This window comes from Heteronotia binoei, chromosome 6, assembly GCF_032191835.1.
Source record: "Heteronotia binoei isolate CCM8104 ecotype False Entrance Well chromosome 6, APGP_CSIRO_Hbin_v1, whole genome shotgun sequence".
Lineage (NCBI taxonomy): Eukaryota > Metazoa > Chordata > Lepidosauria > Squamata > Gekkonidae > Heteronotia > Heteronotia binoei.
The window spans coordinates 88,224,569-88,246,434 of record NC_083228.1 but is presented as its reverse complement, the minus strand read 5'-3'; the positions used below and the strand labels follow the sequence as shown (position 1 = coordinate 88,246,434).

The following is a 21,866-nucleotide window of genomic DNA, read 5'->3' as shown; positions in this document are numbered from 1 at the left end:
CTGTCCAGCAAACCATGAGACCAAGTGGGGCTGGTGATCTACCTCTGACCCCTCCGCGATCTACTGGTAGATTGCGATCTACCTGTTAGACATACCTGCAATATACCATACATCAGATGGTCTTTTAAATGTTTTTTTTTTTCAGCCTTGCCTTTCAAAACCCAAGGGAAGGTTCAGTTCATTTTAGTTTTTAGTAAATAAAATAAAATCAATGTATTTTCATTTTATCTGAAACTATGTATCTGGGATTCTTTCAGTGTCATGTATACGAAGCATTCTTTATACTTCAGAGCAAAACAATCTGTTGTAGAAACAATTCACCACACACATACTTTGATTAGCTCCATTCAAAGAATCCTGGGATCAGATGTGGCATCACTATAGCAACAAGAAAGCTTGGAGGCAAGGAGAATATTGGCAATCTGATTCTTTCACGGAGATCAATAAAGATACATGTACAAATTGGAAAAAAGTTGCTTTTATTTAAAAATTCAATATTTCATAACAATAACTTTAAACAGCGAGTGAAGTTTATATTCACTCTGACCTGTGTAATGGGGGTGTGAGGGGAAGAGGAGGGAGAAAAGGAAAGTGATATGAAAGAGATGATAGAAACCAAGAACTGTTGCTGCTCCAACAAGCAATACTGCCACGCCACCCCCTTCACCTTGGCACAACACAACACAGTCAGTACAAGACTGCATCCTTCTCTCAAAAGGGCTTCTAAGAAACTATGCTCTCTGTAACAGCTTTCATTTGCCATTCCTATCTTTCTAATGTTTTCCAAGAGTCCAGGTTGGCTTTCTTCCAACTGTCTGACCTACGTGTTTAGGAGATCAAAAGAAACGTCCACTCTTGGGCATGTCAGGTAGACCGTAGAATATAAGCACAGCTACACAATGGCCTTTGCTGGGTGTCCCTGTCCAAGACCCATGTATATTTTCTACTGAGACCTCCCAGAAATAACAGGGGGCTGCACTGGCTCTTTAACATTTACTTTCCTTTTGGACAGGCCTTGGCCATGGGGAGTCTAGCTTATGGCTCCATTTACTGGCATCAGGATGTTCATTTCACTGGACTGCACATAGCTGGAGCCTATATGCAAGAATTTAAAGTTCAGCTGTGAATATGTTGTCCCCTTAATGTAAAAAGGCCACAAAGGCTGTTAAGTAAATACAGGCAAGGTACAAAATATTGCTCAAGGCATAAAATGATGCTCTAGAAGTGTCCTTGTAATGCAGAACTATACTAGCCCACCGGCTTTGTCTTGCACATTGTATTCCTTGTTCTTGGTCATCTTCCAGCTGATTAAGGTCAACACCACAATACCAAGAAGTTTGTAGCCTACCTGGAGACCCAAGTACCTGCCAAGAGAAGGAAAAAAAGGGATGAAACTTCAATCGAATAACCCTTTAGTTGTATGGATTGGCCCACCCGTTTTGGAAAAACATCCAGGGGAGAAAAAGACTTCTCAAAAATGTAATAGGAATAGCAGTGGGGTCTAGAAAAAGAATATCTAGACCGGATTATAGGAACACGGAATTCTGGATGCCAGCACAGAAGTTCATCAAACACAAGCACCCATTGGCCATTGTGAACTTCTGAAAGATGGTAGCTAGCATGGCAAAAAAGATCCTTCTCTGGGGCTTAGAATGGTAGGCTTTCAAATTCCACCAAAGGAGGATGGAAGTCTCTTCCATTGTGCTCCAAATACCAAAAATGAAGGACGTTTCTTTTGTTAGTACCATTAAGACCCAATTGCCACAACAGATGACCCAACCTGAAACAAATATTAATAAAGAATCAGAATCGAGAGACTGTCCTTCCCCCAACAAATGGATCTCGGTAGGAAAGGGCTTCTGATTAAGAGACAGACTCAAAGGGAAGGTCACCTTAACCTATATCAGATTTGGAGACAGATCCACACGATGGAGTAGCAACAGTTAAGGTAGGATCTAATTGTCTTTTTTCTGTAAAGAGGACAGAAATTTACAGTAAGTTTGGAGTAGTGGTTAAGTGCACGGACTTATATCTGGGAGAACCAGGTTTGACTCCCCACTCCTCCACTTGCAGCTGCTGGAATGGCCTTGGGTTAGCCATAGCTATCGCAGAGCTTGTCCTTGAAAGGGCAGCTTCTGTGAGAGCTCTCTCTCTCAGCCCCACCTACCTCACAGGGTGTCTGTTGTGGGAGAAGAAGATGAGATTGTGAGCCACTTTGAGACTCTGAGATTTAGGCTGGAGGGCGGAATATAAATCCAATGTCATCGTCTTTAAATTCTGGATTTTGTTTTCACTGAAGGGAGGAAGGCAGTTAGTGTGGGGATGTTAAAGACGAGTACATCCTTTTTTGGTATTTTGTATATTTGTGTGTGTGCGTGTTTGCATCTGGAAGTCATGTTGACCTCTGGTGACTGATCCCTACTGGGGGCCTGGAGGATATTCAGAGAGGTAGCTGAATAAAGCCTGCCCCTGTCATCGATTGGGTATTTCAAGGAAGTCTCCCATCCAAGTACTAACCAGTTGACCTTGCTTAGCTTCTGAGATCTGATGAGACTGGGCTTGATTGGGCTATCCAGGTCAGGGCAAGATCAGTACATCCTTGAGAGGGTCACCCCAGCTCCAGTGCCAACCCACTTAATTCCACTTATTCATGGTTGTTCAAAGCCTCTGGAAGACTCATCAACCAAAAGGGGAGGGGCTGTGACTCAGTGGTAGAGCATCTGCTTAGCATGCAGAAGGTCTAGGTTCAATCGCCAGCATCTCCAGTTAAGGATCAAGTAGCAGGTGACGTGATGTGAAAGACCTTTGCCTGAGAACCTGGAGAGCCACTGTCAGTCTGAGTAGACAATGCTGACCTTTAAGGGCCAGTGGTCTGATTCAATATGACAGTTTCATGTGATCAAAGACTTCTTTCCATCAAAGTAAAAGTGTCTATCAGAGTGACTGGTGAAGGAATCCACCGGGGAGGGGGGGAGGAGGAGAAGGATGGAAGGAAGAAGAGATTGGATTTATACCCCACCTCTCACTCAGAGTTTCAGAGCAGTTTACAATCTCCTTCCTTTCCTCTCCCCACAACAGACACCCGTGGGTGGGGCTGAGAGAGTGCTCAAGGGGTGAACAAACATGTGGACAAAGGAGACCCGATATATGTTGTTTACCTTGACTTCCAGAAAGCTTTTGATAAAGTTCCTCATCAAAGGCTCCTTAGAAAGCTTGAGAGTCATGGAGTAAAAGGACAGGTCCTCTTGTGGATCAAAAACTGGCTGAGTAATAGGAAGCAGAGAGTGAGTATAAATGGGCAGTCTTCGCAGTGGAGGACGGTAAGCGGTGGGGTGCCGCAGGGCTCGGTACTGGGTCCCATGCTCTTTAACTTATTCATAAATGATTTAGAGTTGGGAGTGAGCAGTGAACTGGCCAAGTTTGCGGATGACACTAAATTGTTCAGGGTGGTGAGAACCAGAGAGGATTGTGAGGAACTCCAAAGGGATCTGTTGAGGCTGGGTGAGTGGGTGTCAACGTGGCAGATGAGGTTCAATGTGGCCAAGTGCAAAGTAATGCACATTGGGGCCAAGAATCCCAGCTACAAATACAAGTTGATGGGGTGTGAACTGGCAGAGACTGACCAAGAGAGAGATCTTGGGGTCATGGTAGATAACTCACTGAAAATGTCAAGACAGTGTGCGTTTGCAATAAAAAAGGCCAATGCCATGCTGGGAATTATTAGGAAGGGAATTAAAAACAAATCAGCCAGTATCATAATGCCGCTGTATAAATCGATGGTGCGTCTCATTTGGAGTACTGTGTGCAGTTCTGGTCGCCGCACCTCAAAAAGGATATTATAGCATTGGAGAAAGTCCAGAAAAGGGCAACTAGAATGATTAAAGGGCTGGAGCACTTTCCCTATGAAGAAAGGTTGAAACGCTTGGGACTCTTTAGCTTGGAGAAACGTCGACTGCGGGGTGACATGATAGAGGTTTACAACATAATGCATGGGATGGAGAAAGTAGAGAAAGAAGTACTTTTCTCCCTTTCTCACAATACAAGAACTCGTGGGCATTCAATGAAATTGCTGAGCAGACAGGTTAAAACGGATAAAAGGAAGTACTTCTTCACCCAAAGGGTGATTAACACGTGGAATTCACTGCCACAGGAGGTGGTGGCGGCCACAAGCATAGCCACCTTCAAGAGGGGTTTAGATAAAAATATGGAGCACAGGTCCATCAGTGGCTATTAGCCACAGTGTGTGTATATATATAAAAAATTTTATGCCACTGTGTGACACAGAGTGTTGGACTGGATGGGCCGTTGGCCTGATCCAACATGGCTTCTCTTATGTTCTTATGTTCTCAGAGAACTGCTCTTGATAGAACAGCTCTGAGAGAACTGTGGCTTGCCCAAGGTCACCCAACAACTGTGTGTGGAGGAGTGGGGAATCAAATTGTTCTCCTAGATTACAGTCCGTGCTCTTAACCACTACACCAAACTGGCTCCTACCACTACTCCTGCTGCCCTGGTAACCTCCATTGCAGTTGCTGTCTCTTCACAGTATGAAGGTTTCAATGCTATTCACAGAGCATACTAATTTGTGGTAATCCACTAAGGAGGGCAAGTGCTAGCATCCCAAAGCTGCCATGGATGCACTTTTTCACAAGGGATGATTCTTGAAAGAAATTATGAGAAATTTCTGTTGTCTTAGGCCTGGTCCTGTGAATAGATTCCTTCAGGAATCCCTTCAAGATTTTAAGAACATGTGTATTCCTTGTCTCTTTAATTGTAACAGAGGATTTCTGTGGCTTTGACCAAGAAGTTGGGAAAACATTCCTGAGGGAACATGCTTGCTTAAGACGAATTTATCCCTTTCCCTTTTATCCCCAGAACTCTGCATCCCCCCTTGAGTCTGTGGAGGTGACAAAGAGAAGAGGTTCTGTGTCACTTTGAACTGTGGAAAAAGTTCCTGTGAGCTGGAATTAGAGAAGAATCTGGCCTACAGTTTTCTCGCCCTTAGGGACTGAAGTATTCTAGATGCACAACTGAGGTTCTAGTCACTGAGAGTAGTTTCCTTGGCCCTTTGATGATTTATCTCTCTTCTTGACAAAGCAATGGACATAGTATTGTGGATTCTTCTCTCCCAGAAAATTCTGTGATGCTGTCTCCTGGCACTGAGGAGAGATGGGGGGTGACTACAGAAGTAGCTACATTCACAAGATCTACATGGAGAGGCAGATTGATGTCTGTGGTGTCTCCTGCCACAGCTTTTGCCTCTGGAACAGCTATAGGAATGAGCAGGGAGACCAAAGGTGGAAAAGCTCCTAGCCTTGGAAACTTCTCTGTACATCAGTCATACACGGTTAAATGGATGCTAACTTTCTCTTCTCCCTGTCCTGGTCCTGTCTTCGAGCTCCAAAGGAGCAATCTCTGATGAGTGTGAGATTCAGGCTAATGGGTAGAGTGGGTAGCTTTCTTTGTGACATGCAGATTGAGGCCAGAAAGTCAACAGTGTCCCCTGGGGTCTCTAACAGCCCTTGCCTGTTGGGAGTGCACTCAGCAGGAGAAATGCTCAACCCATCCGAAGCCTGCTTGGGGTGAAGAAAGTAGATGGTAGCATTAGGCCAGCACTGGGGAGAGGGCTGGTGTTTATGTGGTGATAGCATAAATGTACTTCATTCAGGCCTTCCAGAGTTAGCCAGAGCCAAGCAAGAGTGGGTCGGGGGCAATTTTTATCTGGTCTAGAATTCTACACCAGGCTGCCATGCCCTGTCAACTCTTGTTCTTTACTGAAGGTGACCAGTCTGGACTATTTTTATTTTTACATAGGCAGGCTTGCAAACATAGAGCTCTTCTGGAGGTTATCTGGTGCTGCAATGGCAAGAAAAGTCATCCAGAGGTTTCCAGTAGTTGGTACTTCCAGAAGTACTCAAGGGGTGGAAGAGAAGTCAAGTCCAAATATGGCCACCTTGCAACCCTATTATCTTTTCCTCTGGGACAGTACAACCAAGGCAGAGCTTTCATATCCCCCTCAAATTCTGTACTGTTCAGACAAGGCAGTTCAGTCATTCAGCTGAGAGTGAGTCAGCAAGGCATATATAGGAATCTTTTTGTTGGCATCCATCCATTTTTGCCTCTCAAAGAGTTTGTAGCTTTACTGAAGGCTGCAGAAGCCTGGGCCTTGACATGGAGATCTAAAGTGGATTCCTAGAATGACTGCAAGTCTTCCTTGGGTGTGGCTCAGGTGAAATTCCTGGGGCTCTAATCTGGTCCTAGATCTCAGTCACTTGGAAGGCCTTCCAGAAGGCTTTTGTCAACAAATGGCAAATCAGCAGCCAGAGGATGCCAAAGCACATTTGCGCACATGGCTTCAGGGGCTTGGATAATTGGGTCTTCCACAAAACATTCCATGTAATAGTAATCCAATATTTCTGAGAATCAAGTTTTTCTCTTAGCCTTAAGGCTCATCATGAAGCCCATGATGCACTTGCATATGTGGGTTAAATAGAACATGGATCACAACTCTGGAGGAAGATGGGGAGAAAATGCAGGTCCAGCCAGCAACTGGCCATGTCCAACAAGCAACAACCTACATGGATAACTGCATTGAGAGACAAGTGCAACAAAACCATGTGACAAGCAGAGTGTTTACCTCTTGGCTCTTTGTCCTATTCATTTTGATTTTGTTTCCCACTATTGGGGGGGAGCATATTGACTTGCTTCAAGGATGCTTCACTCACATTCTCATAAAGAGGTGACCAGGGTAACTCACAGCCTTGCCACTTAACCAACTTGTCAGGGTTGTTTTGCAGATAAAATGGGATGAATGGAAACCTGAACTCCTTGAAGGAGGAGAAGCCAAGTCCAAATATGATCAATAAGTAGTGAGTCGTGGCAGATGTATACCTCACATGAGAAAGCCCCAAACTAACACACAAAATTAGAGACTCAGCTGAGTACCTGCTGCGCAGGAAGTTGTTATCATAGTAAATGCAGGATCCAGTCTTGCCATTCTGTTGTCTCCACCAGATGCACGAAGAATCAATGAGTAAGCCAAAGAGGGCAGGAGCTGGCAACCAAGCTTCAGATGGAGAGAGAATAAAAGGTGAAGGTGCAGAGATTAGTTACTGCCAGTTATGCACAGACCACATCTCTTGCACCTGCATGCAGGCTACCCAAAAGACTCTGTGGTCTGAAGCAGAACTTCCATTTTCATCCCAGGGGAAAAAGTAAGAGCTTACATCTGATAAAGGGCTAAGCTCTGGATTCTGGATGTGAGTTTTGGATGCATCAGGTGCAAAACTGCAGAATGTCACTATAGCACAAAAAGTGGCCAACTATATACTTGGGGAGAAACTCTGAAGCACAGCATGAGGGCAACAGCCCTCCCTTACGATGGTCCTTTAGCAGCTGAGATTCAGATGTATACACTCTCAAAATATGGACAGTTCATTTAATCATCATGGCTGAAAGCTATAATGGACCTTTTCTTCATGAATCCACTTCTGAAGCCAAAGCTAGCTGCCAGCATTGCATTTTGTGGCAAAGAAGACAACATGTTAATCACGAACTGCATCCATATTTTAAGCCTGTATTTTTAGCTGTTTTATATTGTAATTTTAATCTTGTTTTTAATTGTTTAACCTCTGTTGGAACCCACCCTCTGAGCCTGCTTCGCAGGAAGAATACAAGTTGAACAAAATAACAAATAAATAAAATATTCTGTTTCTGTCCTGAATGTACTGCCCACCATTGTTACTTAGTACCCAAGTTCTTCTGTAGGAGAAACAGGTCCTTCTACCCAGTTCCTTCACTCTATGCATCATTCTATAAACCTCTTATCATGTTTCCCCATTTGCCATCTTTTCTAAAATAAAAAACCCCAGGTCTACTTTCTCAGCTAATGGAGAAACACTGATTTATATTTAGATTTGGTAATTAGTTTTAAAAAGACATTTGCAGTTCACTTAGGACATAAACCCATGCAACAGAATCCTGCACATTTTAATTTTAAAAAAATTAAAGACAGATAGCTAGCAAGACATATACACAGTGAAATCAAATTGGTTTCTTTAAGAGATAGCCATATAAATGTAACTGGAGCAAGTGCATCTGTCAAATATCATTTAATACTTTACTACACCTTTAATATACAGCAATGAAGACAGTCTTTTGGCTGGGAAGAAGAAAGTGATAGCTAAGGCAAGCTTTTACACCCCTACCCCTCACTCCCAAACAATTCATATGTGTGTTTTCCAACTTAGCTTACATAGGGCATGGCTTCTAATGTGAAATCAGAATATGACTTAAGATGACTGAGAAAAGCTGGTTCATCACCTTTGCTCTAGTCAGGTGGCTCTGTAGTTGGAGAGGGGATGAGGCTATTGCCAGTCAGCAGATCTCCACTCATGCAGGACCTACGACTAACAGTGGTTATTAAACCAACCTCAGATCACTATTTCAGATCCTACTTTGACCAGAACCTAACTAGCCATAGTTGGGTGTGTGGCCTTGCATTCAGAGAATTACACTAACCATCATTAATTTAATTAAGTCATGGTTTTGCACTATGTCTGAATACACTATGTACATTACACATTTGGAGTTGTCAGCTGCTAGAACAAAAGGGGTATTATGGTCAGTCAGGCACTAACCTAGTAATCTCATCAATAAGAACTGAACTCCAATGGCAAAGGACTTTTCTTCATAGCCCACCACTCTGTATAGGATAAAAACACAGCACATTGGACATGCAAAAGTCAATTACAGCTCCAGCTAAAAACAGCAGCTAACAACTACAATTGCTTTGTGGGTTTGTTACACAAAGAGATGAGCTCTAAAGGCATCTCTTTCATATAATAAACCCAAAATGAGCCCACATGAGCAATGGCAAGGTTTTCTCAGTAGGAGAAAGCTGTAGGATGTTTTTCTAAGTCAAGCCAGCTGGCGTCCAACCCTTCTTACTTTTAGGAAAGGAGTTAAAATGTATGTAGGATTCCATCAATTTTTCCCTGTGTTGACAATTCTAATAGTTTTATTCTCTCCCTCTGCTGCCCTCTCTCTCCCTTTTCTTTCTTTTTCCTTTTTTTTTAAAAACACAAGCTTTTCTTTTTAAACATGTTATGGTTAGAAAGCTTGGAGAACATATGGGAACAGATAGCTCACATATCTCCTAAACAGGAAGAGGACTACAATAGACGAACGCTGCAGTTCATCTGTTGCACCATGTCTGCTGGCCCCAAACCCTTCCACTGCTTACCGTAACACCATCATGTAGATAGGGTTTTGGCAAAGGCAAGCTATCAGTCCAGCAAATGAGATGAGGAATATAACAGGAAGCAGCCAATTGGCACAGCTAATCGGGCAAGATTCTACATTCGCCGAAGAGTCTCCAGATGCTGTGTGGATACAGGAGCAGTTCGTGTACAACTGGTTGGAATGGAAGAAAAGGAAGACAAACTCATCTCATGGAAATCAGTCATGCCTTTGCAGAATCTTCTATGACTCTAATAGGTTCTTGCTCTTCCCTGGACAAGGAGACAACATCTTGTGGCTACCGAAGGCCACAAAGTAGGTTTGCAGGAAGAGGGAAGATAATGGAATGTGCACAGTCCTACTGCACTAGCACAACTCTGCTGACAAGCAGTGCCTTTACACTTGCAGATCTTATTGTAAAATCTGAGGCTTAGTTCATCCTGAAAGTCTGGGGCAGGTGACAATCATTTAAATATAGGCAAACATGTAAAATGAATAAGAAAGGAATTTGTGAGTTGTAAACACACATTATACATATCTCAAGAGTTAGTGTAATGGTTAGACTGGCAGACAACGATTGGGAAGACAGAGGTGGGAAGACTGGGTGAAAGTTTCTCTCATGGTAACTATGACTGCCACCTTCCATGTGGGAACTGGAGACCTCCTGCTTTTATAATTGATCTCCAGACTACAGAAATAAATTCCCCTGGAGAAAATGACTGCTTTGGAGAGTGGACTCTATGCCATTGTACCCTGTTGAGGTCCCTACTTTCTCCAGACCTCACCCCGAAATCTGCAAGTATTTCACATTCCAGAGCTGGCAACCCTAAATTGGTAACCCACCTAATACCCTGAGCTCCATGGAGGAAGGGCATGATGCAGGGGAGACAGATGGGAGAGGGGGGAAGAGTGAGCGACAGAGTGCAGGAGAACGGGAACTCATAGGTTTGCTGCTGGGAAAACACACTCACTTTTTAAAACCTATTTTTGTCCTAAACAATTTGGTGAACAAATGCTGAGATAACTGAATATTCATGCTGTGCTTTAAAATAGGCTGAAAGCCTGCATGAAGCAGGAGACGAAAGGCAAGGCAGATTACCAAATCAGCATTTGATTAGTTGATTAGCACATCTACCAAATGGGGTGAATAGGGGAGGGGAGGGGCTTGAGACAGGTGAGGGAAAGACACTACAGATTTCAAGGTATATCTGCACGCAGCCACAGGCTAAATGCTAATACTTACCCAGCTGAATCTCAGTCATTACAAAAATAACCCTTCCTGAATATATAAATAACCTGAATATATAAATAACCCTTCCTGAATATGAAACTCTTTTAATAGGATTCCCCCAAAACTGGCTTGCACATTCTTAGGATATTCTAATTGGCCACACAGAGTACATTAATAAGGGTGTGAGGCACGGACAGGCTTAAAAGAAGAAATCTCGCAGCAGAGACCGAGCATGGAACTTAACTCTCCACTGCACCCTCAGCAGAGGAAAAGGGGTGGTTTGATCCTGACAATGACAGACATTCACTTGTAGTGTCCTGCAGCTCCTCCACCAAAAGGGTTGCCAATCCCCAACTGGGTAGCAGGGGAGCCCCTAAGGGTTCTGTGATTAAACCAGTCTCCAATATAATCAACAAATTTTCATTGAAATTTATAAAGGAAACATAAACAACCACTTAAAGCAGTGAATTGTACATAAGGTGAAGTCATACAGTATGCTCAGTCCTTTATAAGGACAAAATTAGGTGAAGTATTATAATATGCACAGTCTTTCTTGGGACCAATAGGCCTCCAAATGGTTTCAGCCAAGAACTGGCAAAGTAGAGTCTTCTTCACAAGTCAAACTGCTGTAGAAAAAAGCCAACAGTAGCAGACAATTGGGGGCAGGGGATTCCCCGGTTTAGAGGCCCTCCCCCTGCTTCAGGGTCATCAGAAAGCAGGGGTGGGGGACAGAAATGTTTGCTGGGCATTCCATTATTCCTTATGGAGACTGATTCCCATACTGCATAATGCAGAATTGTCCTGTGGGTATCTGGGGCTCTGGTGGGGGGGCTGGTTTTTTGAGGTAGAGGCACCAAATTCTCAGCATTAGCATCCAGTGCCTCTCCTCAAAATATCCTCCATGTTTCAAAAATATTGGACCAGGGGGTCCAATTCTATAAGTCCCAAAAAAAGGTGCCCCTATCCATTATTTCCAATGGAGGAGGCATTTAAAAGGTGTGTGCCGTGCGGTCTCTTTAAATGTGATGGCCAGAACTCCCTTTGGAGTTCAATTATGTTTGCCATACCCTTGTTCCTAGCTCCACCCCCAATGTTTCCTGTCTCCACCCCCCAAAGTCCCCAGATATTTCTTGAATTGGACTTGGCAACCTTATCCACCAAGCAGGATTAGATGACCAGGTAAACCAACAAGGGGCCCCTGCTGGCTTTTTATAGAACTGCTGCCTTAGGTTTGCTTCCCTGATCTGAGCAACAAAGCAGCCAGAATGCCTGATCTAGAGACTTCTAGATTCATGCCTCACCTAGCTTCACTGAAAGCTCTGCCAATTCCTGTCTGAAGCTTTGCCCTGTTGGAGCAAGAATCTACATAAACCCAGTCTGACAGCTACAGTATGACAGCTGGTGATCTAGCTGCCAGGCTAGGTCACAGTGACCTGATCAGCAGACCGGCTTGAGCCGGCAGAAGCCAAGTGATGCAATCTGCTGAGTCAGCACGGCCAGGATTGGCTGCTTGGACTATATATGATCTGTGTGTGCATCACACAGGTCTCTCCCTGTGAGATGGTGGTTAGGCGAAGCACTTTGTCCGTGGAGGTGATATTGTATAGACTGCACAAGAGAGCACTTGTCGTGTATATATGTTAATACACCTTTTGGCACTAGTTGCACGTGTCTGCCTGATTTTCTTTCCTGAAGCCCTGTGTCGGGCAAGTCATCTCCCTCACTCTGCTACTCCCGCTCCGACAGGGTTATGGGCCCAGGGCGGTTCCGCTGCGCGGAGGAGAGAGTTGAGAGTTGAGCTGACTGTGAGTTTGGAAAGAGCCGGAGGCGAGGAACGCCGGTGAAGGACACAGAAGCACCACCGTTCTCTGTTTGAGAGCCAGAGGGACGTCGGCAGCCAGCTGTGAGGAGGAGTCGGCACGATGGCTCAGCAACAGCTTGGAGTAGCCGTTGAGAAGCTCACCTCAGCCAACTACGCGGTGTGGAGCCTGAGAATGCAACACTACCTCAAGCGTGAAGGGCAATGGCTGTTCGTGAGTAACCCCCCTGCTGACTTATCTCCTGCCGAGACTGTGTTATCGGATAAGGCACTGGCCAACATAGTGCTATCTATAGGAGATGACCAGCTGGTTTATGTGCGAGGGAAGGACACTCCCAAGGCTGCCTGGGACGCGTTGAGTGCGGTGCATGTTAGCACCACTGCTGGTTCCCTCATGGCCTTGACAAGGAGGATGTTCCGCACCGTTATGCCGGCTGGAGGGTGTGTGAAAGATCACATCAAACGGCTAACGGACTGTTTCGTTGAGCTGGAGGCAAGAGGCAAGACTGTAGCTCCAGACGACAGAGTGTACATTTTGCTGTCGTCGTTGCCACCTGAGTACACTCCCCTGATAACTTCTCTGGAGACGGTGGACGTAGCGACCCTGACCATGGAATACGTCTGTGCCCACCTGCTTGACTTCCAAGAGAGAATTGCGGCCGTGAGCTGTCCGGGGGTGTCGGCCGGGCAGCGTGCTGTTATCGGTGTGTCCGGGAAGACAGCCAAGAATGAGCCAGCTTTTGCTGCTGGCAGGCGTCCGAAGGTGGAGGAAGTGGAGCCGACTGCGTTTGCAGTCCGTCGCTGCTATGGATGCGGGTCGTCGCAGCACCTGCTCCGAGCTTGCCCTGAGAGGGAGAAGAGGCGGGGGCGTGTGCGGCGAGAGCGGAGGACCGCCAGCCCGTGTGAGGAAGCAACCCGGCTGGTCACGTCGGCAGTAGAGAGCACAGGGTCTGCTTGGATTTTAGACTCCGGGGCAACGAGCCATCTCTGCTGCGAGAAGGAGTTGTTGAAAAACATTGACAGTCCTGAGCATAAGTATGTGAGATTGGCTGATGGGACCACTGCCAATTCTGTTTGCTCAGGCAATGTGGAATTTCCTGCACTGAAATGTATGTTGCAAAATGTGTTGTATGTACCCTCACTGCAGTCTAACCTGTTGAGTGTTAGTACACTGTTTGACCAGGGATACCAGGTGAGATTTGAGAAAACCTGCTGCAAAATCCTGGGAGGTGGGGGAAAGTTGCTTGTGACAGGAAAGAGGGAAGGTAAACTGTATGTGGTCCAGAGTGATTGTGCCCAGGTGGCTCAGGTGTCGAATGAGCCTGTGCACAATAATTGTATACATTTGCTCCATAGGAGACTTGGGCACTGCGGATTTAGGGCGTTAAAGAAAACCCTGGAGCTTGTGCCTAGTTTGAAAGTAAATCCTTGCAAATGTTACTTGGATTGCCAGGTCTGCAAGAAGACCAAAAGCAAGGCGTGTGCTGTTGCTAAAGAAAGCTCAAGGGAAAGCACACGAGCCCTGGAACTAGTCCATTTAGACGTTATTGGCCCATTGCCAAAGAGTCTGTCGGGGAGGAGATACTGCTTGGTGGCCACCGACGACCACACGAGGTACGCGTGGGTTTTCACCATGGTGCATAAGTCTGAGGTGTATAAGACATTCACCAAGTGGGTCAAAGCAGTGGAGAGACAATTAGGGGTTAATCTCCTGGCTGTACAAACCGGCAGAGGGGGGGAATTCTTATCTAACCAGATGCAACGTTGGCTGGAGAACAAGGGCATCGCCCACCGTCTGACGAACCCGGCAACGCCCCGAGAAAATGGGCATGGGGCTGTATTGCAGAATGTGATGTATTGCATGTTAGAGGATGCACAACTGCCAATGACCTATTGGGCAGAAACCATACATGCAGCTGTTTTTTTGCAAAATAGGGTTTGGTGTAATACTGTGAAAAATGTGCCTTACAGGTTACTGTTGAACAAGACCCCAGATTTGAGTTCTTTAAAAGTCTTTGGGTCACGGGCTCGGGTTGGCATCCACTCCACGAGTAGCGGGGAGGGGGATGTCCGGGCAGAGAGCCTAATTTTTCTGGGCTACAAGCCAAGGGCCAGGTGTTATCGTTTCTGCAACAGCAAAAGCAAGATAACACTTAGTAAGAGTGCCCAGTTCAATGAAAAAAGCAGCTGGCCAAGGTTGCACTCCTTGCAGAAACAATTTGTTCTGCTGCCAAGTAGCGATAACGATGTTGGAGCGCAGCCCAGAACCCCAGCCCAGGAGGTGGCACCCAGTGGGGCTGGAGAAGGTGAGCCGAATGCTGGCACAGAGCCTGACGAGCAGAGTCAGGAGGCAGAGCCTCAAATGCAGGAACTGGAGGTAAAGTGTGAGAGTCAGGAGGTTCAACACCCAATTACAGGGGCAGAGCAACCAGCCCAGGAGGTGGGAACAGAGCAACCCGAAGAAGACAAAGCTGGTCCAAGCACAGGGCCACGGGTGTCTGCCAGGTCCACCAAAGGCCAACGTCCCGCTAGGTACAAGTGTCCCTATGTCACTCTGACTGTCAATCCAGACCCACCCGGATCTGAGGAAATGTTAAAAGAAAAGGCTAAGAAATGGAAAGCCTGGGTGGCAGAGTGCGAGGCAAGGGAGAAGGAGGCTGAAGCCAAGCGTCTGAAAGAGCTGGCTGAACAGGAACACGATGATGTGTTTTACAATCATGATGAGTTCCTGAACGAATTCCGGAAAGGGTTCCGAGCTACGTAAATATGAACTGTAATGTTGCTGGTGGACATGTATGTAAACTGTGTAAAGTGTTTTGGTGCACTGGGTTTAAATAGATTAGGAGGTGTGTTGGAGCAAGAATCTACATAAACCCAGTCTGACAGCTACAGTATGACAGCTGGTGATCTAGCTGCCAGGCTAGGTCACAGTGACCTGATCAGCAGACCGGCTTGAGCCGGCAGAAGCCAAGTGATGCAATCTGCTGAGTCAGCACGGCCAGGATTGGCTGCTTGGACTATATATGATCTGTGTGTGCATCACACAGGTCTCTCCCTGTGAGATGGTGGTTAGGCGAAGCACTTTGTCCGTGGAGGTGATATTGTATAGACTGCACAAGAGAGCACTTGTCGTGTATATATGTTAATACACCTTTTGGCACTAGTTGCACGTGTCTGCCTGATTTTCTTTCCTGAAGCCCTGTGTCGGGCAAGTCATCTCCCTCACTCTGCTACTCCCGCTCCGACATGCCCCTCTGGAAGCTCTGTCTGATGGCTACTGGACTATCTACCTCCTGACTATCCACTTGGACCTATCAGCCCTGAGAAAGTCTGTTAAACTCATTTTAAGGATTGTGCAGGGTATCAGGAAAGAGGCTCACTCTTAGGTACAAGGAATGCAAATCTAAGTCAATATCCAGCACTTTGTCTAGGACACAATGGGTAGCCAAAGAGAAATGCCTCTATGACAGAGAGAAAATGCCTTTAGAACACATGGACACATGAAACTACCCTGTACCAGATCAGACCATCAATCCAAAAAAGTCATTATTGTCTAATGAGACTGGCAGTGGCTCTCCAGGATGTCAGATAGAGATCTTTCACAGCCTCAACCACCTCATCCTTTAAACAGGAAATGCCGAGGATTGAACTTGGGATCTTCTGCATGCCAAACAGATGTTCTACCACTGAGCCATGGCCACTCCCTAAATCAACTGGCTCACTCAGGTCTATCCACTCCATTATTACAAACCCAACTTGAGAATCTGGTGGTCTGCTGCCATTCAGAGTTTTGATTTTTTTTAAAAGAAGATACTTTCATTGTTAAAGAAGGAGATGCCAAGAATTGCCTTGGACATTTTGTATGTGAAGAGCCTGTTCTCTTACAAAGCCAGGGGCTCTCCTTCATTGCCATCTATTATTCCCAGTAAACAGCTGGTGCTTCAAAAGAACGTTTCAATGGCCAAACAAGCCCGTAGCAGAGGCCATCTAAAGCTGAGGTCAAACTATTTCTACTTATATACTTAAGATGTCACTTTTTTCTCCAAGGGGGACCAAAAAGCAGCTTACATTGTTTCCCTCTCCTCCATTTTATTCTCATGACACTTTGTTGTGAGGAAGGTCAGGCTGAGTTTGTGTGACTGGTCCAAGGTCAGCCAACAAGCTTCCATGACAGAGTGGGGATTTGAACCTGAATCTCTCAGATCCTAGGCTGACACACACTAACCACTATACCACATTGGCTCTCATATGGCTATCCACTGGGCTGTTCTCCCATCCTCTCCATAACCTGAGTAGCCTTGGTCCAGCATTGTTCCTCAAGCTCGTTTCACTCTAAAGCTCATGAAATTAAATCAGCAGCTACTAAAACTTCCACATCCTTTTCCTGGCTCCTGAAGACCCCATTAGAGCTACATACCTTAACCATGCTTGAAGAATCACCTGTGATGAAGCTAGTACAGCCTGCATGGCAGGGAGAGATGTATTCCACACCATCAGCTCCACAGATGGGGTAGAAGATAGAGTCAGGGCAGAAGCACAGTTTGTTGCACTCAACCTGCAGTGAGGGACTTGATGTTCTGCCAGAAAAAACACATCAGACAAAATAAAATGAAATTAAGCAGGACGGGTGACAGATATTTTCTTGAACATACTGGGTGATTAACCTCCTTTCCTCAGTCTCTGCTGTTGCTGGGTTTCTGCCATTCAGAAGCCTGGCTTCTGCCCACAGTTCTTCTGCAGGTATCTCTGAGGTTTTCCATGAACTTGGTCTCAATTATTACCCACATACATATGCAAACGCCTTGGATGGGAAACCAGCCATCCGATGCCTGCAGTAATCCACCCAAGTGCTTCACCCCAAAAGCAATAAGGACAAAGAAGAAAAGAAAACCTTCATTAAAGCTGGGAGTATTGTAGGTGCAAATTGCAACCCTTAAGATAATGCTCTGTTTTCAAGAGCAATGACCTGTCTAAGCCAGTACAGTGGGAGTTCTTTTCCCCACTGAGATCTTTCCCAGGCATAACTATCAGGGGTTGAACCTGGAAACAATCACCTTGTACAAATACCACTAGTCTAAGCCTCACTGAAATACAGGAAGAGTCTGAGGGTTTGTCTGGACTCTTTGGCATTGAAAACAAAATTTGTGAATGAATTAGATCCTGATTGTGCTCCAGTGCCTATGTGCTTATATCCCTGAATGGGAGATCACAAAAGCCAGGATCAAGATGTTATCTTCATGCATCAAACTCCCTTAATTAATAGCAACCTGGAGCCTTATTTTAAACAGATATCAGCATGGCTACAATATCCGCTCTGTGGGAGAGATGCCATCACAAACAGAATGTGTTAGCTAAATGGATTTCACTGAGTGTAGCATCCATTTCATATTCAGACTGCTGTCATCCTACTTCTGGTTCACCACTGTGGACTCAACTGAGTACATAGAAAGCATCCCGGGCAAAAGGCAGGATCTTTTTTTGGGGGGGACATCTTCACACTCACAGTGTGACATCAGCATGCAGACACTACAGCCAGAAGGAGAACAACATGGCTAGATATCTGTTTGTTTTGTTAAAATCTGTGTAGTACTGGAAAGCAAATACTGTACATAGAAGCAGACTACCTTTCCCCTAAGTATTATGTAGAGAAGATATCAAAGAAGGAATGGCAGAGAGACCTAGAGGTGTTGCATGTTGGGGGAGGAGTCAAAAGAAGGGAGAAATTATTCAGAGTGGAATGATGTTAGATAGATTTGTAGGGGGGAGATTGCTACCCCAGATTGAAAGTAACCCTAAATTCTACATTTTCCTACCATGTCTCCTGAGCATAGAACACATTACCTGGGTGGATAAATTTCAGCCACCATCTTTGTGGAACAGCCCATAAAGAAGAGAGGAAGGCAGGAAAGCGTGGAGATGAGCAGCACAACTGTGGAGAACCTTGGGATGGTTTTCAGGGAGAAGCCAAAATGCTTCATGAGGATGCCTCCAAACAGCATTCCTAAAGCAGCAGCAGGCAGGTTGATGATTCCTGCAAGAGGTGAAAGAGGCCCTGAGGTGACGGAGAGCAAAACCCCTCTGAGCAACAGAAGGAAGCCAGCCTCACAACCAGGCACAGAGGGAACGATGCACCCCACTGCCCAGTCATGCACCCCACTGCCCATGTCTTTGTACACAAGCAAGGTCTACAGCAGGAGGTCCTGGGCACTGGCTTGGAGGCTGCTCACAACTCACAGAATGCCCAAGTGGGAGCATCTTCAGGGAAGGAATCTGCATGAACCCTAGGGGCAGATAGCCAAGTGCAATGATTCCACATGTGTGCAATTCAATTGGCCACAAAATGGCAGGGAGTGTATGGGGAGTGGGAAAGCAGTGTTTTAGAGTGCTCTCCAGTCACCAGTAGAGTCCTAGATCATGCTGCCATTGGGGGCAAAAGAAGAGCAGCACTCGTTCATGGTTCCTCCCCTCCCCTATCTGTTACACCAAAGAATACTTAGCTGATCTCTCCTGGTTCCAAGGGGTTGATGCTCTATTAGAGCAGAAATGGGCTTAACCCATTGATACAGCAAAGCTGGTGCATTAGCTGGGCAAAATTTCATAGTGGCTTAAAAAAAAAAACCTCAGGGAAGAAAAGAGAAGCACTTTTGATTCTCAGCCAGGATTAGAAGTGCCTTTCACTCACACTGCTTCTCAAAAAATCACAACAACTTCCTCAATGGATTTTTTTTTTTACTTCAAGGACAATGAAAGAAATCACATTTAAAAATAAAATATTTACTTCTTTCATACCCACCTTTCTCCCTAACACGGACCCATAGCAGCTAACACTATTCTCTTCTCCATGTTACCCTCACAACAACCCTGTGAGGTAGGTTAGGCTGAGAATTTGTGACTGACCCAGGGTCACACAAAAAGCTTCCATGGCATAGTGAGGATTCCAACTCGGGTCTCCCAGATCCTAATCAGATCTGCCAAACTTTATCAACTATTTTTCAGTGCATAATGCCTAGTTTGGTTACGGGACGTCCTTTTACCTATGGGATACAGGACTGATGGAGCTAATGGATCAGATGGCCTGTATGACCCCTTCAAATTCTGTGATTCTATGATTCTCTATGCCCCATCCCCACCTTCATAAGACTCCCAGTCAGAGAGACATGAGCCACTGGCCAACATCTGATACAATACCAAGACAAACTGAATCCATCATTCTTAGGGCTGTAGATGTGCCCTGTCTACAGCTTCTTATAGAGAAAAGATTTGTGCTGCACAAAAACTAGACTGTCAGTACTGAACCATTCATGTGCTCTCACCTATGAGAAAGTTTGCATAGGAAGGACTGGTTCCAAACTGTTTCTCCAGGTATTTGTTGAGAAAGGTAGAGAGGCCAGCAATGACTGAGGAGAAGCTGCACTGAGCTACAACCAGCAATATGAAGAGTGGATTGAGAATCAGTGAGAGGATGCCTCGAGGGAACTCTGAAACCCAAGGTTAGAGAATTAGGCAGAAAAGGTTAGAACTACAGGAAGGGTCTCATCTACAGTATATACAAATGATAGCATCCTTTAAATTTAAAAAAGTCCTCTCTACTGAGTCTTGGCAGGATCCTATAGCAGCCATCTTGGACCACACGGTCTGGCTGGCTGCAGGGAGCCTGAGGTAATGTGACATCTTTAGACCATTTGGCAACTTTCTAAGTTTGTTAGTACCTTCTGATTGTAACATCTAGTTAGAGTAAGTTTTAGAATCAGAGAAAGAAGGATGCATTTATAACCATCTTTCTTTTATTCTTCTGTGTGTTGATACGAGTTCGGCGTTAAAGCATGCTTGTAAATGATTACTTTTTGAAGAAACATTTTACTCTTTCTTTTATTCTTCTGTGTGTTGATACGAGTTCGGCGTTAAAGCATGCTTGTAAATGATTACTTTTTGAAGAAACATTTTACTCTTTGATGCTGGTAGTGTTCTCTGGGCCACATAGTTCACCAACCGCTGGGACATACCAATTTGTGCATGGGAGAGACCCCAGGGAGTAGGGAGGCAATAAAGACACTGATTGCCGACTCTCCAGGGGAAACCCAAAGCTGCATTTGGTCCCTGTGGTAACCAAGTGCTGGGTCACAGAAGACCCGTGAGTCCAGGCTTCAGACTTGGGAGGGGAGATTGAGGCTGATTCCGCATTAGCCTTTGCTCTGGCTCTGGCGCTGTGTTTCCTTTGGGGCAGATGTGGGTTTCCACATATCTTGACCCGGGGCAGCAGTTTGACCCGCCTCCAAAGCGGTGCCACCCCGCATTTAGGAGATTGTCATTTTGCAAGAAGTTTATTTTTGATGCGGGTTCGGGGCTTGAGATTTGTGTGTGGAACTCATGGCAATGTGCTGTCAAACTCACGCGTCAGTAGTACACACCCACATAATTCCACGCCCAAGATTCCGCCCAGTTATTACGTCACACTTTCTTAATTTTACTCCCTTTGAAAATTATCCGCCATTATCTGATAATTTTTTTTTTTAAAAAAACAAAGCAGGTTTCGCGTTACAATGCTCCAACATATAATGATGCAACGCGATTTTCTTCTTTTACTTTCACTTGCCCGTACTCTTTATGGTATTCCACGTGATTTTGATAATGTGTGATTGCATTGTGATTACAGGCGTGATTAATGCTACCCTCCATTATCCGGGAAGTACTCCGCCAAGCCATTTGTTCATTCACAAATTTCTTCCCCCCTCCAACTGAAATCGCTCCGTACTATTATAATATTTTTTGCCAATAATATCGTTACAATGCAACAAAATAAATAGTGATGTTATGCAAACTACTTTTAAGATGCGCAATCGCCACCTTTATTGACCCCCACCGTGTGGCCTCAAACGGGAATTTGATTATAGTTATAGCCCTTTGTTGATGTGCTGGGGAAAATATTTTTTATATCCCCCCCACCTTCAGGCATCTGTTTTTAATTTGTTATAGCTTTTAATCATCCACGGCACGCAAGCATGCAAACAGCGCTTAGAAGATAATTAAATAAAAATGGTGGATCGCCAACTCAGGTTTCCCGGGGCTTAGATAAACTACCAATGGCAGGGCGAAAGGAAAATACGTGACTTTGCCAGTATTGTGCCTCTGGTATTACGTTGTAATGCAAAATATATATATATATATATATACACGATTGTATTGTAACGCGAACACGCATGTGTGTAAAAAAAAAAAAAGGAAAATCCATGGATAAGTAAGGAGGGAGGGGAAAATTGCTTTGATTGTGGTGGAAACTCCGGGAGCAACAGTAATGCGGAATCAAAACACACAGAACAGATTGGGAATTGAATCCAGGATAAATCCTCTAGTGCGGAATCAGGAAATCACACCCGCATAGAACAGCCCCGGAGCGAGAGGGAGGCAAACACTAAATGTGGAATCAGCTTGAGAGTCCTGTTCCTCACCTAAAATGAATAGGTGGTGGCAGCAAACACCACTACAGTGAAAGGAAGAGGAATAGCTCCCTCCAGGAGCTGGCAACCCAACAGAGAGGGTGGGCAGAACAGGATCTGCAGGACAAGTAGCCCTGGTCTG

General features: G+C 45.2%; 1 protein-coding gene across 2 annotated transcripts in view; it reads right to left on the bottom strand.

Moving 5' to 3' along the window:
- Nucleotides 1-460: 460 nt before the first annotated feature.
- SLCO2A1 (solute carrier organic anion transporter family member 2A1) overlaps nucleotides 461-21,866 on the bottom strand; it is an 86,300-nt gene continuing 64,894 nt past the window's right edge. For both annotated transcript variants that reach the window (XM_060242078.1, XM_060242079.1), the window contains exons 8-14: nucleotides 19,604-19,768; nucleotides 18,132-18,321; nucleotides 16,708-16,867; nucleotides 9,245-9,414; nucleotides 8,640-8,704; nucleotides 6,946-7,066; nucleotides 461-1,364 (exon numbers count right to left, since the gene is read on the bottom strand). In XM_060242078.1, the coding sequence (XP_060098061.1) occupies nucleotides 1,244-1,364; nucleotides 6,946-7,066; nucleotides 8,640-8,704; nucleotides 9,245-9,414; nucleotides 16,708-16,867; nucleotides 18,132-18,321; nucleotides 19,604-19,768 (992 nt within the window). In that variant the 3' untranslated portion in view covers nucleotides 461-1,243. The remainder of the gene's footprint in view (nucleotides 1,365-6,945; nucleotides 7,067-8,639; nucleotides 8,705-9,244; nucleotides 9,415-16,707; nucleotides 16,868-18,131; nucleotides 18,322-19,603; nucleotides 19,769-21,866) is intronic.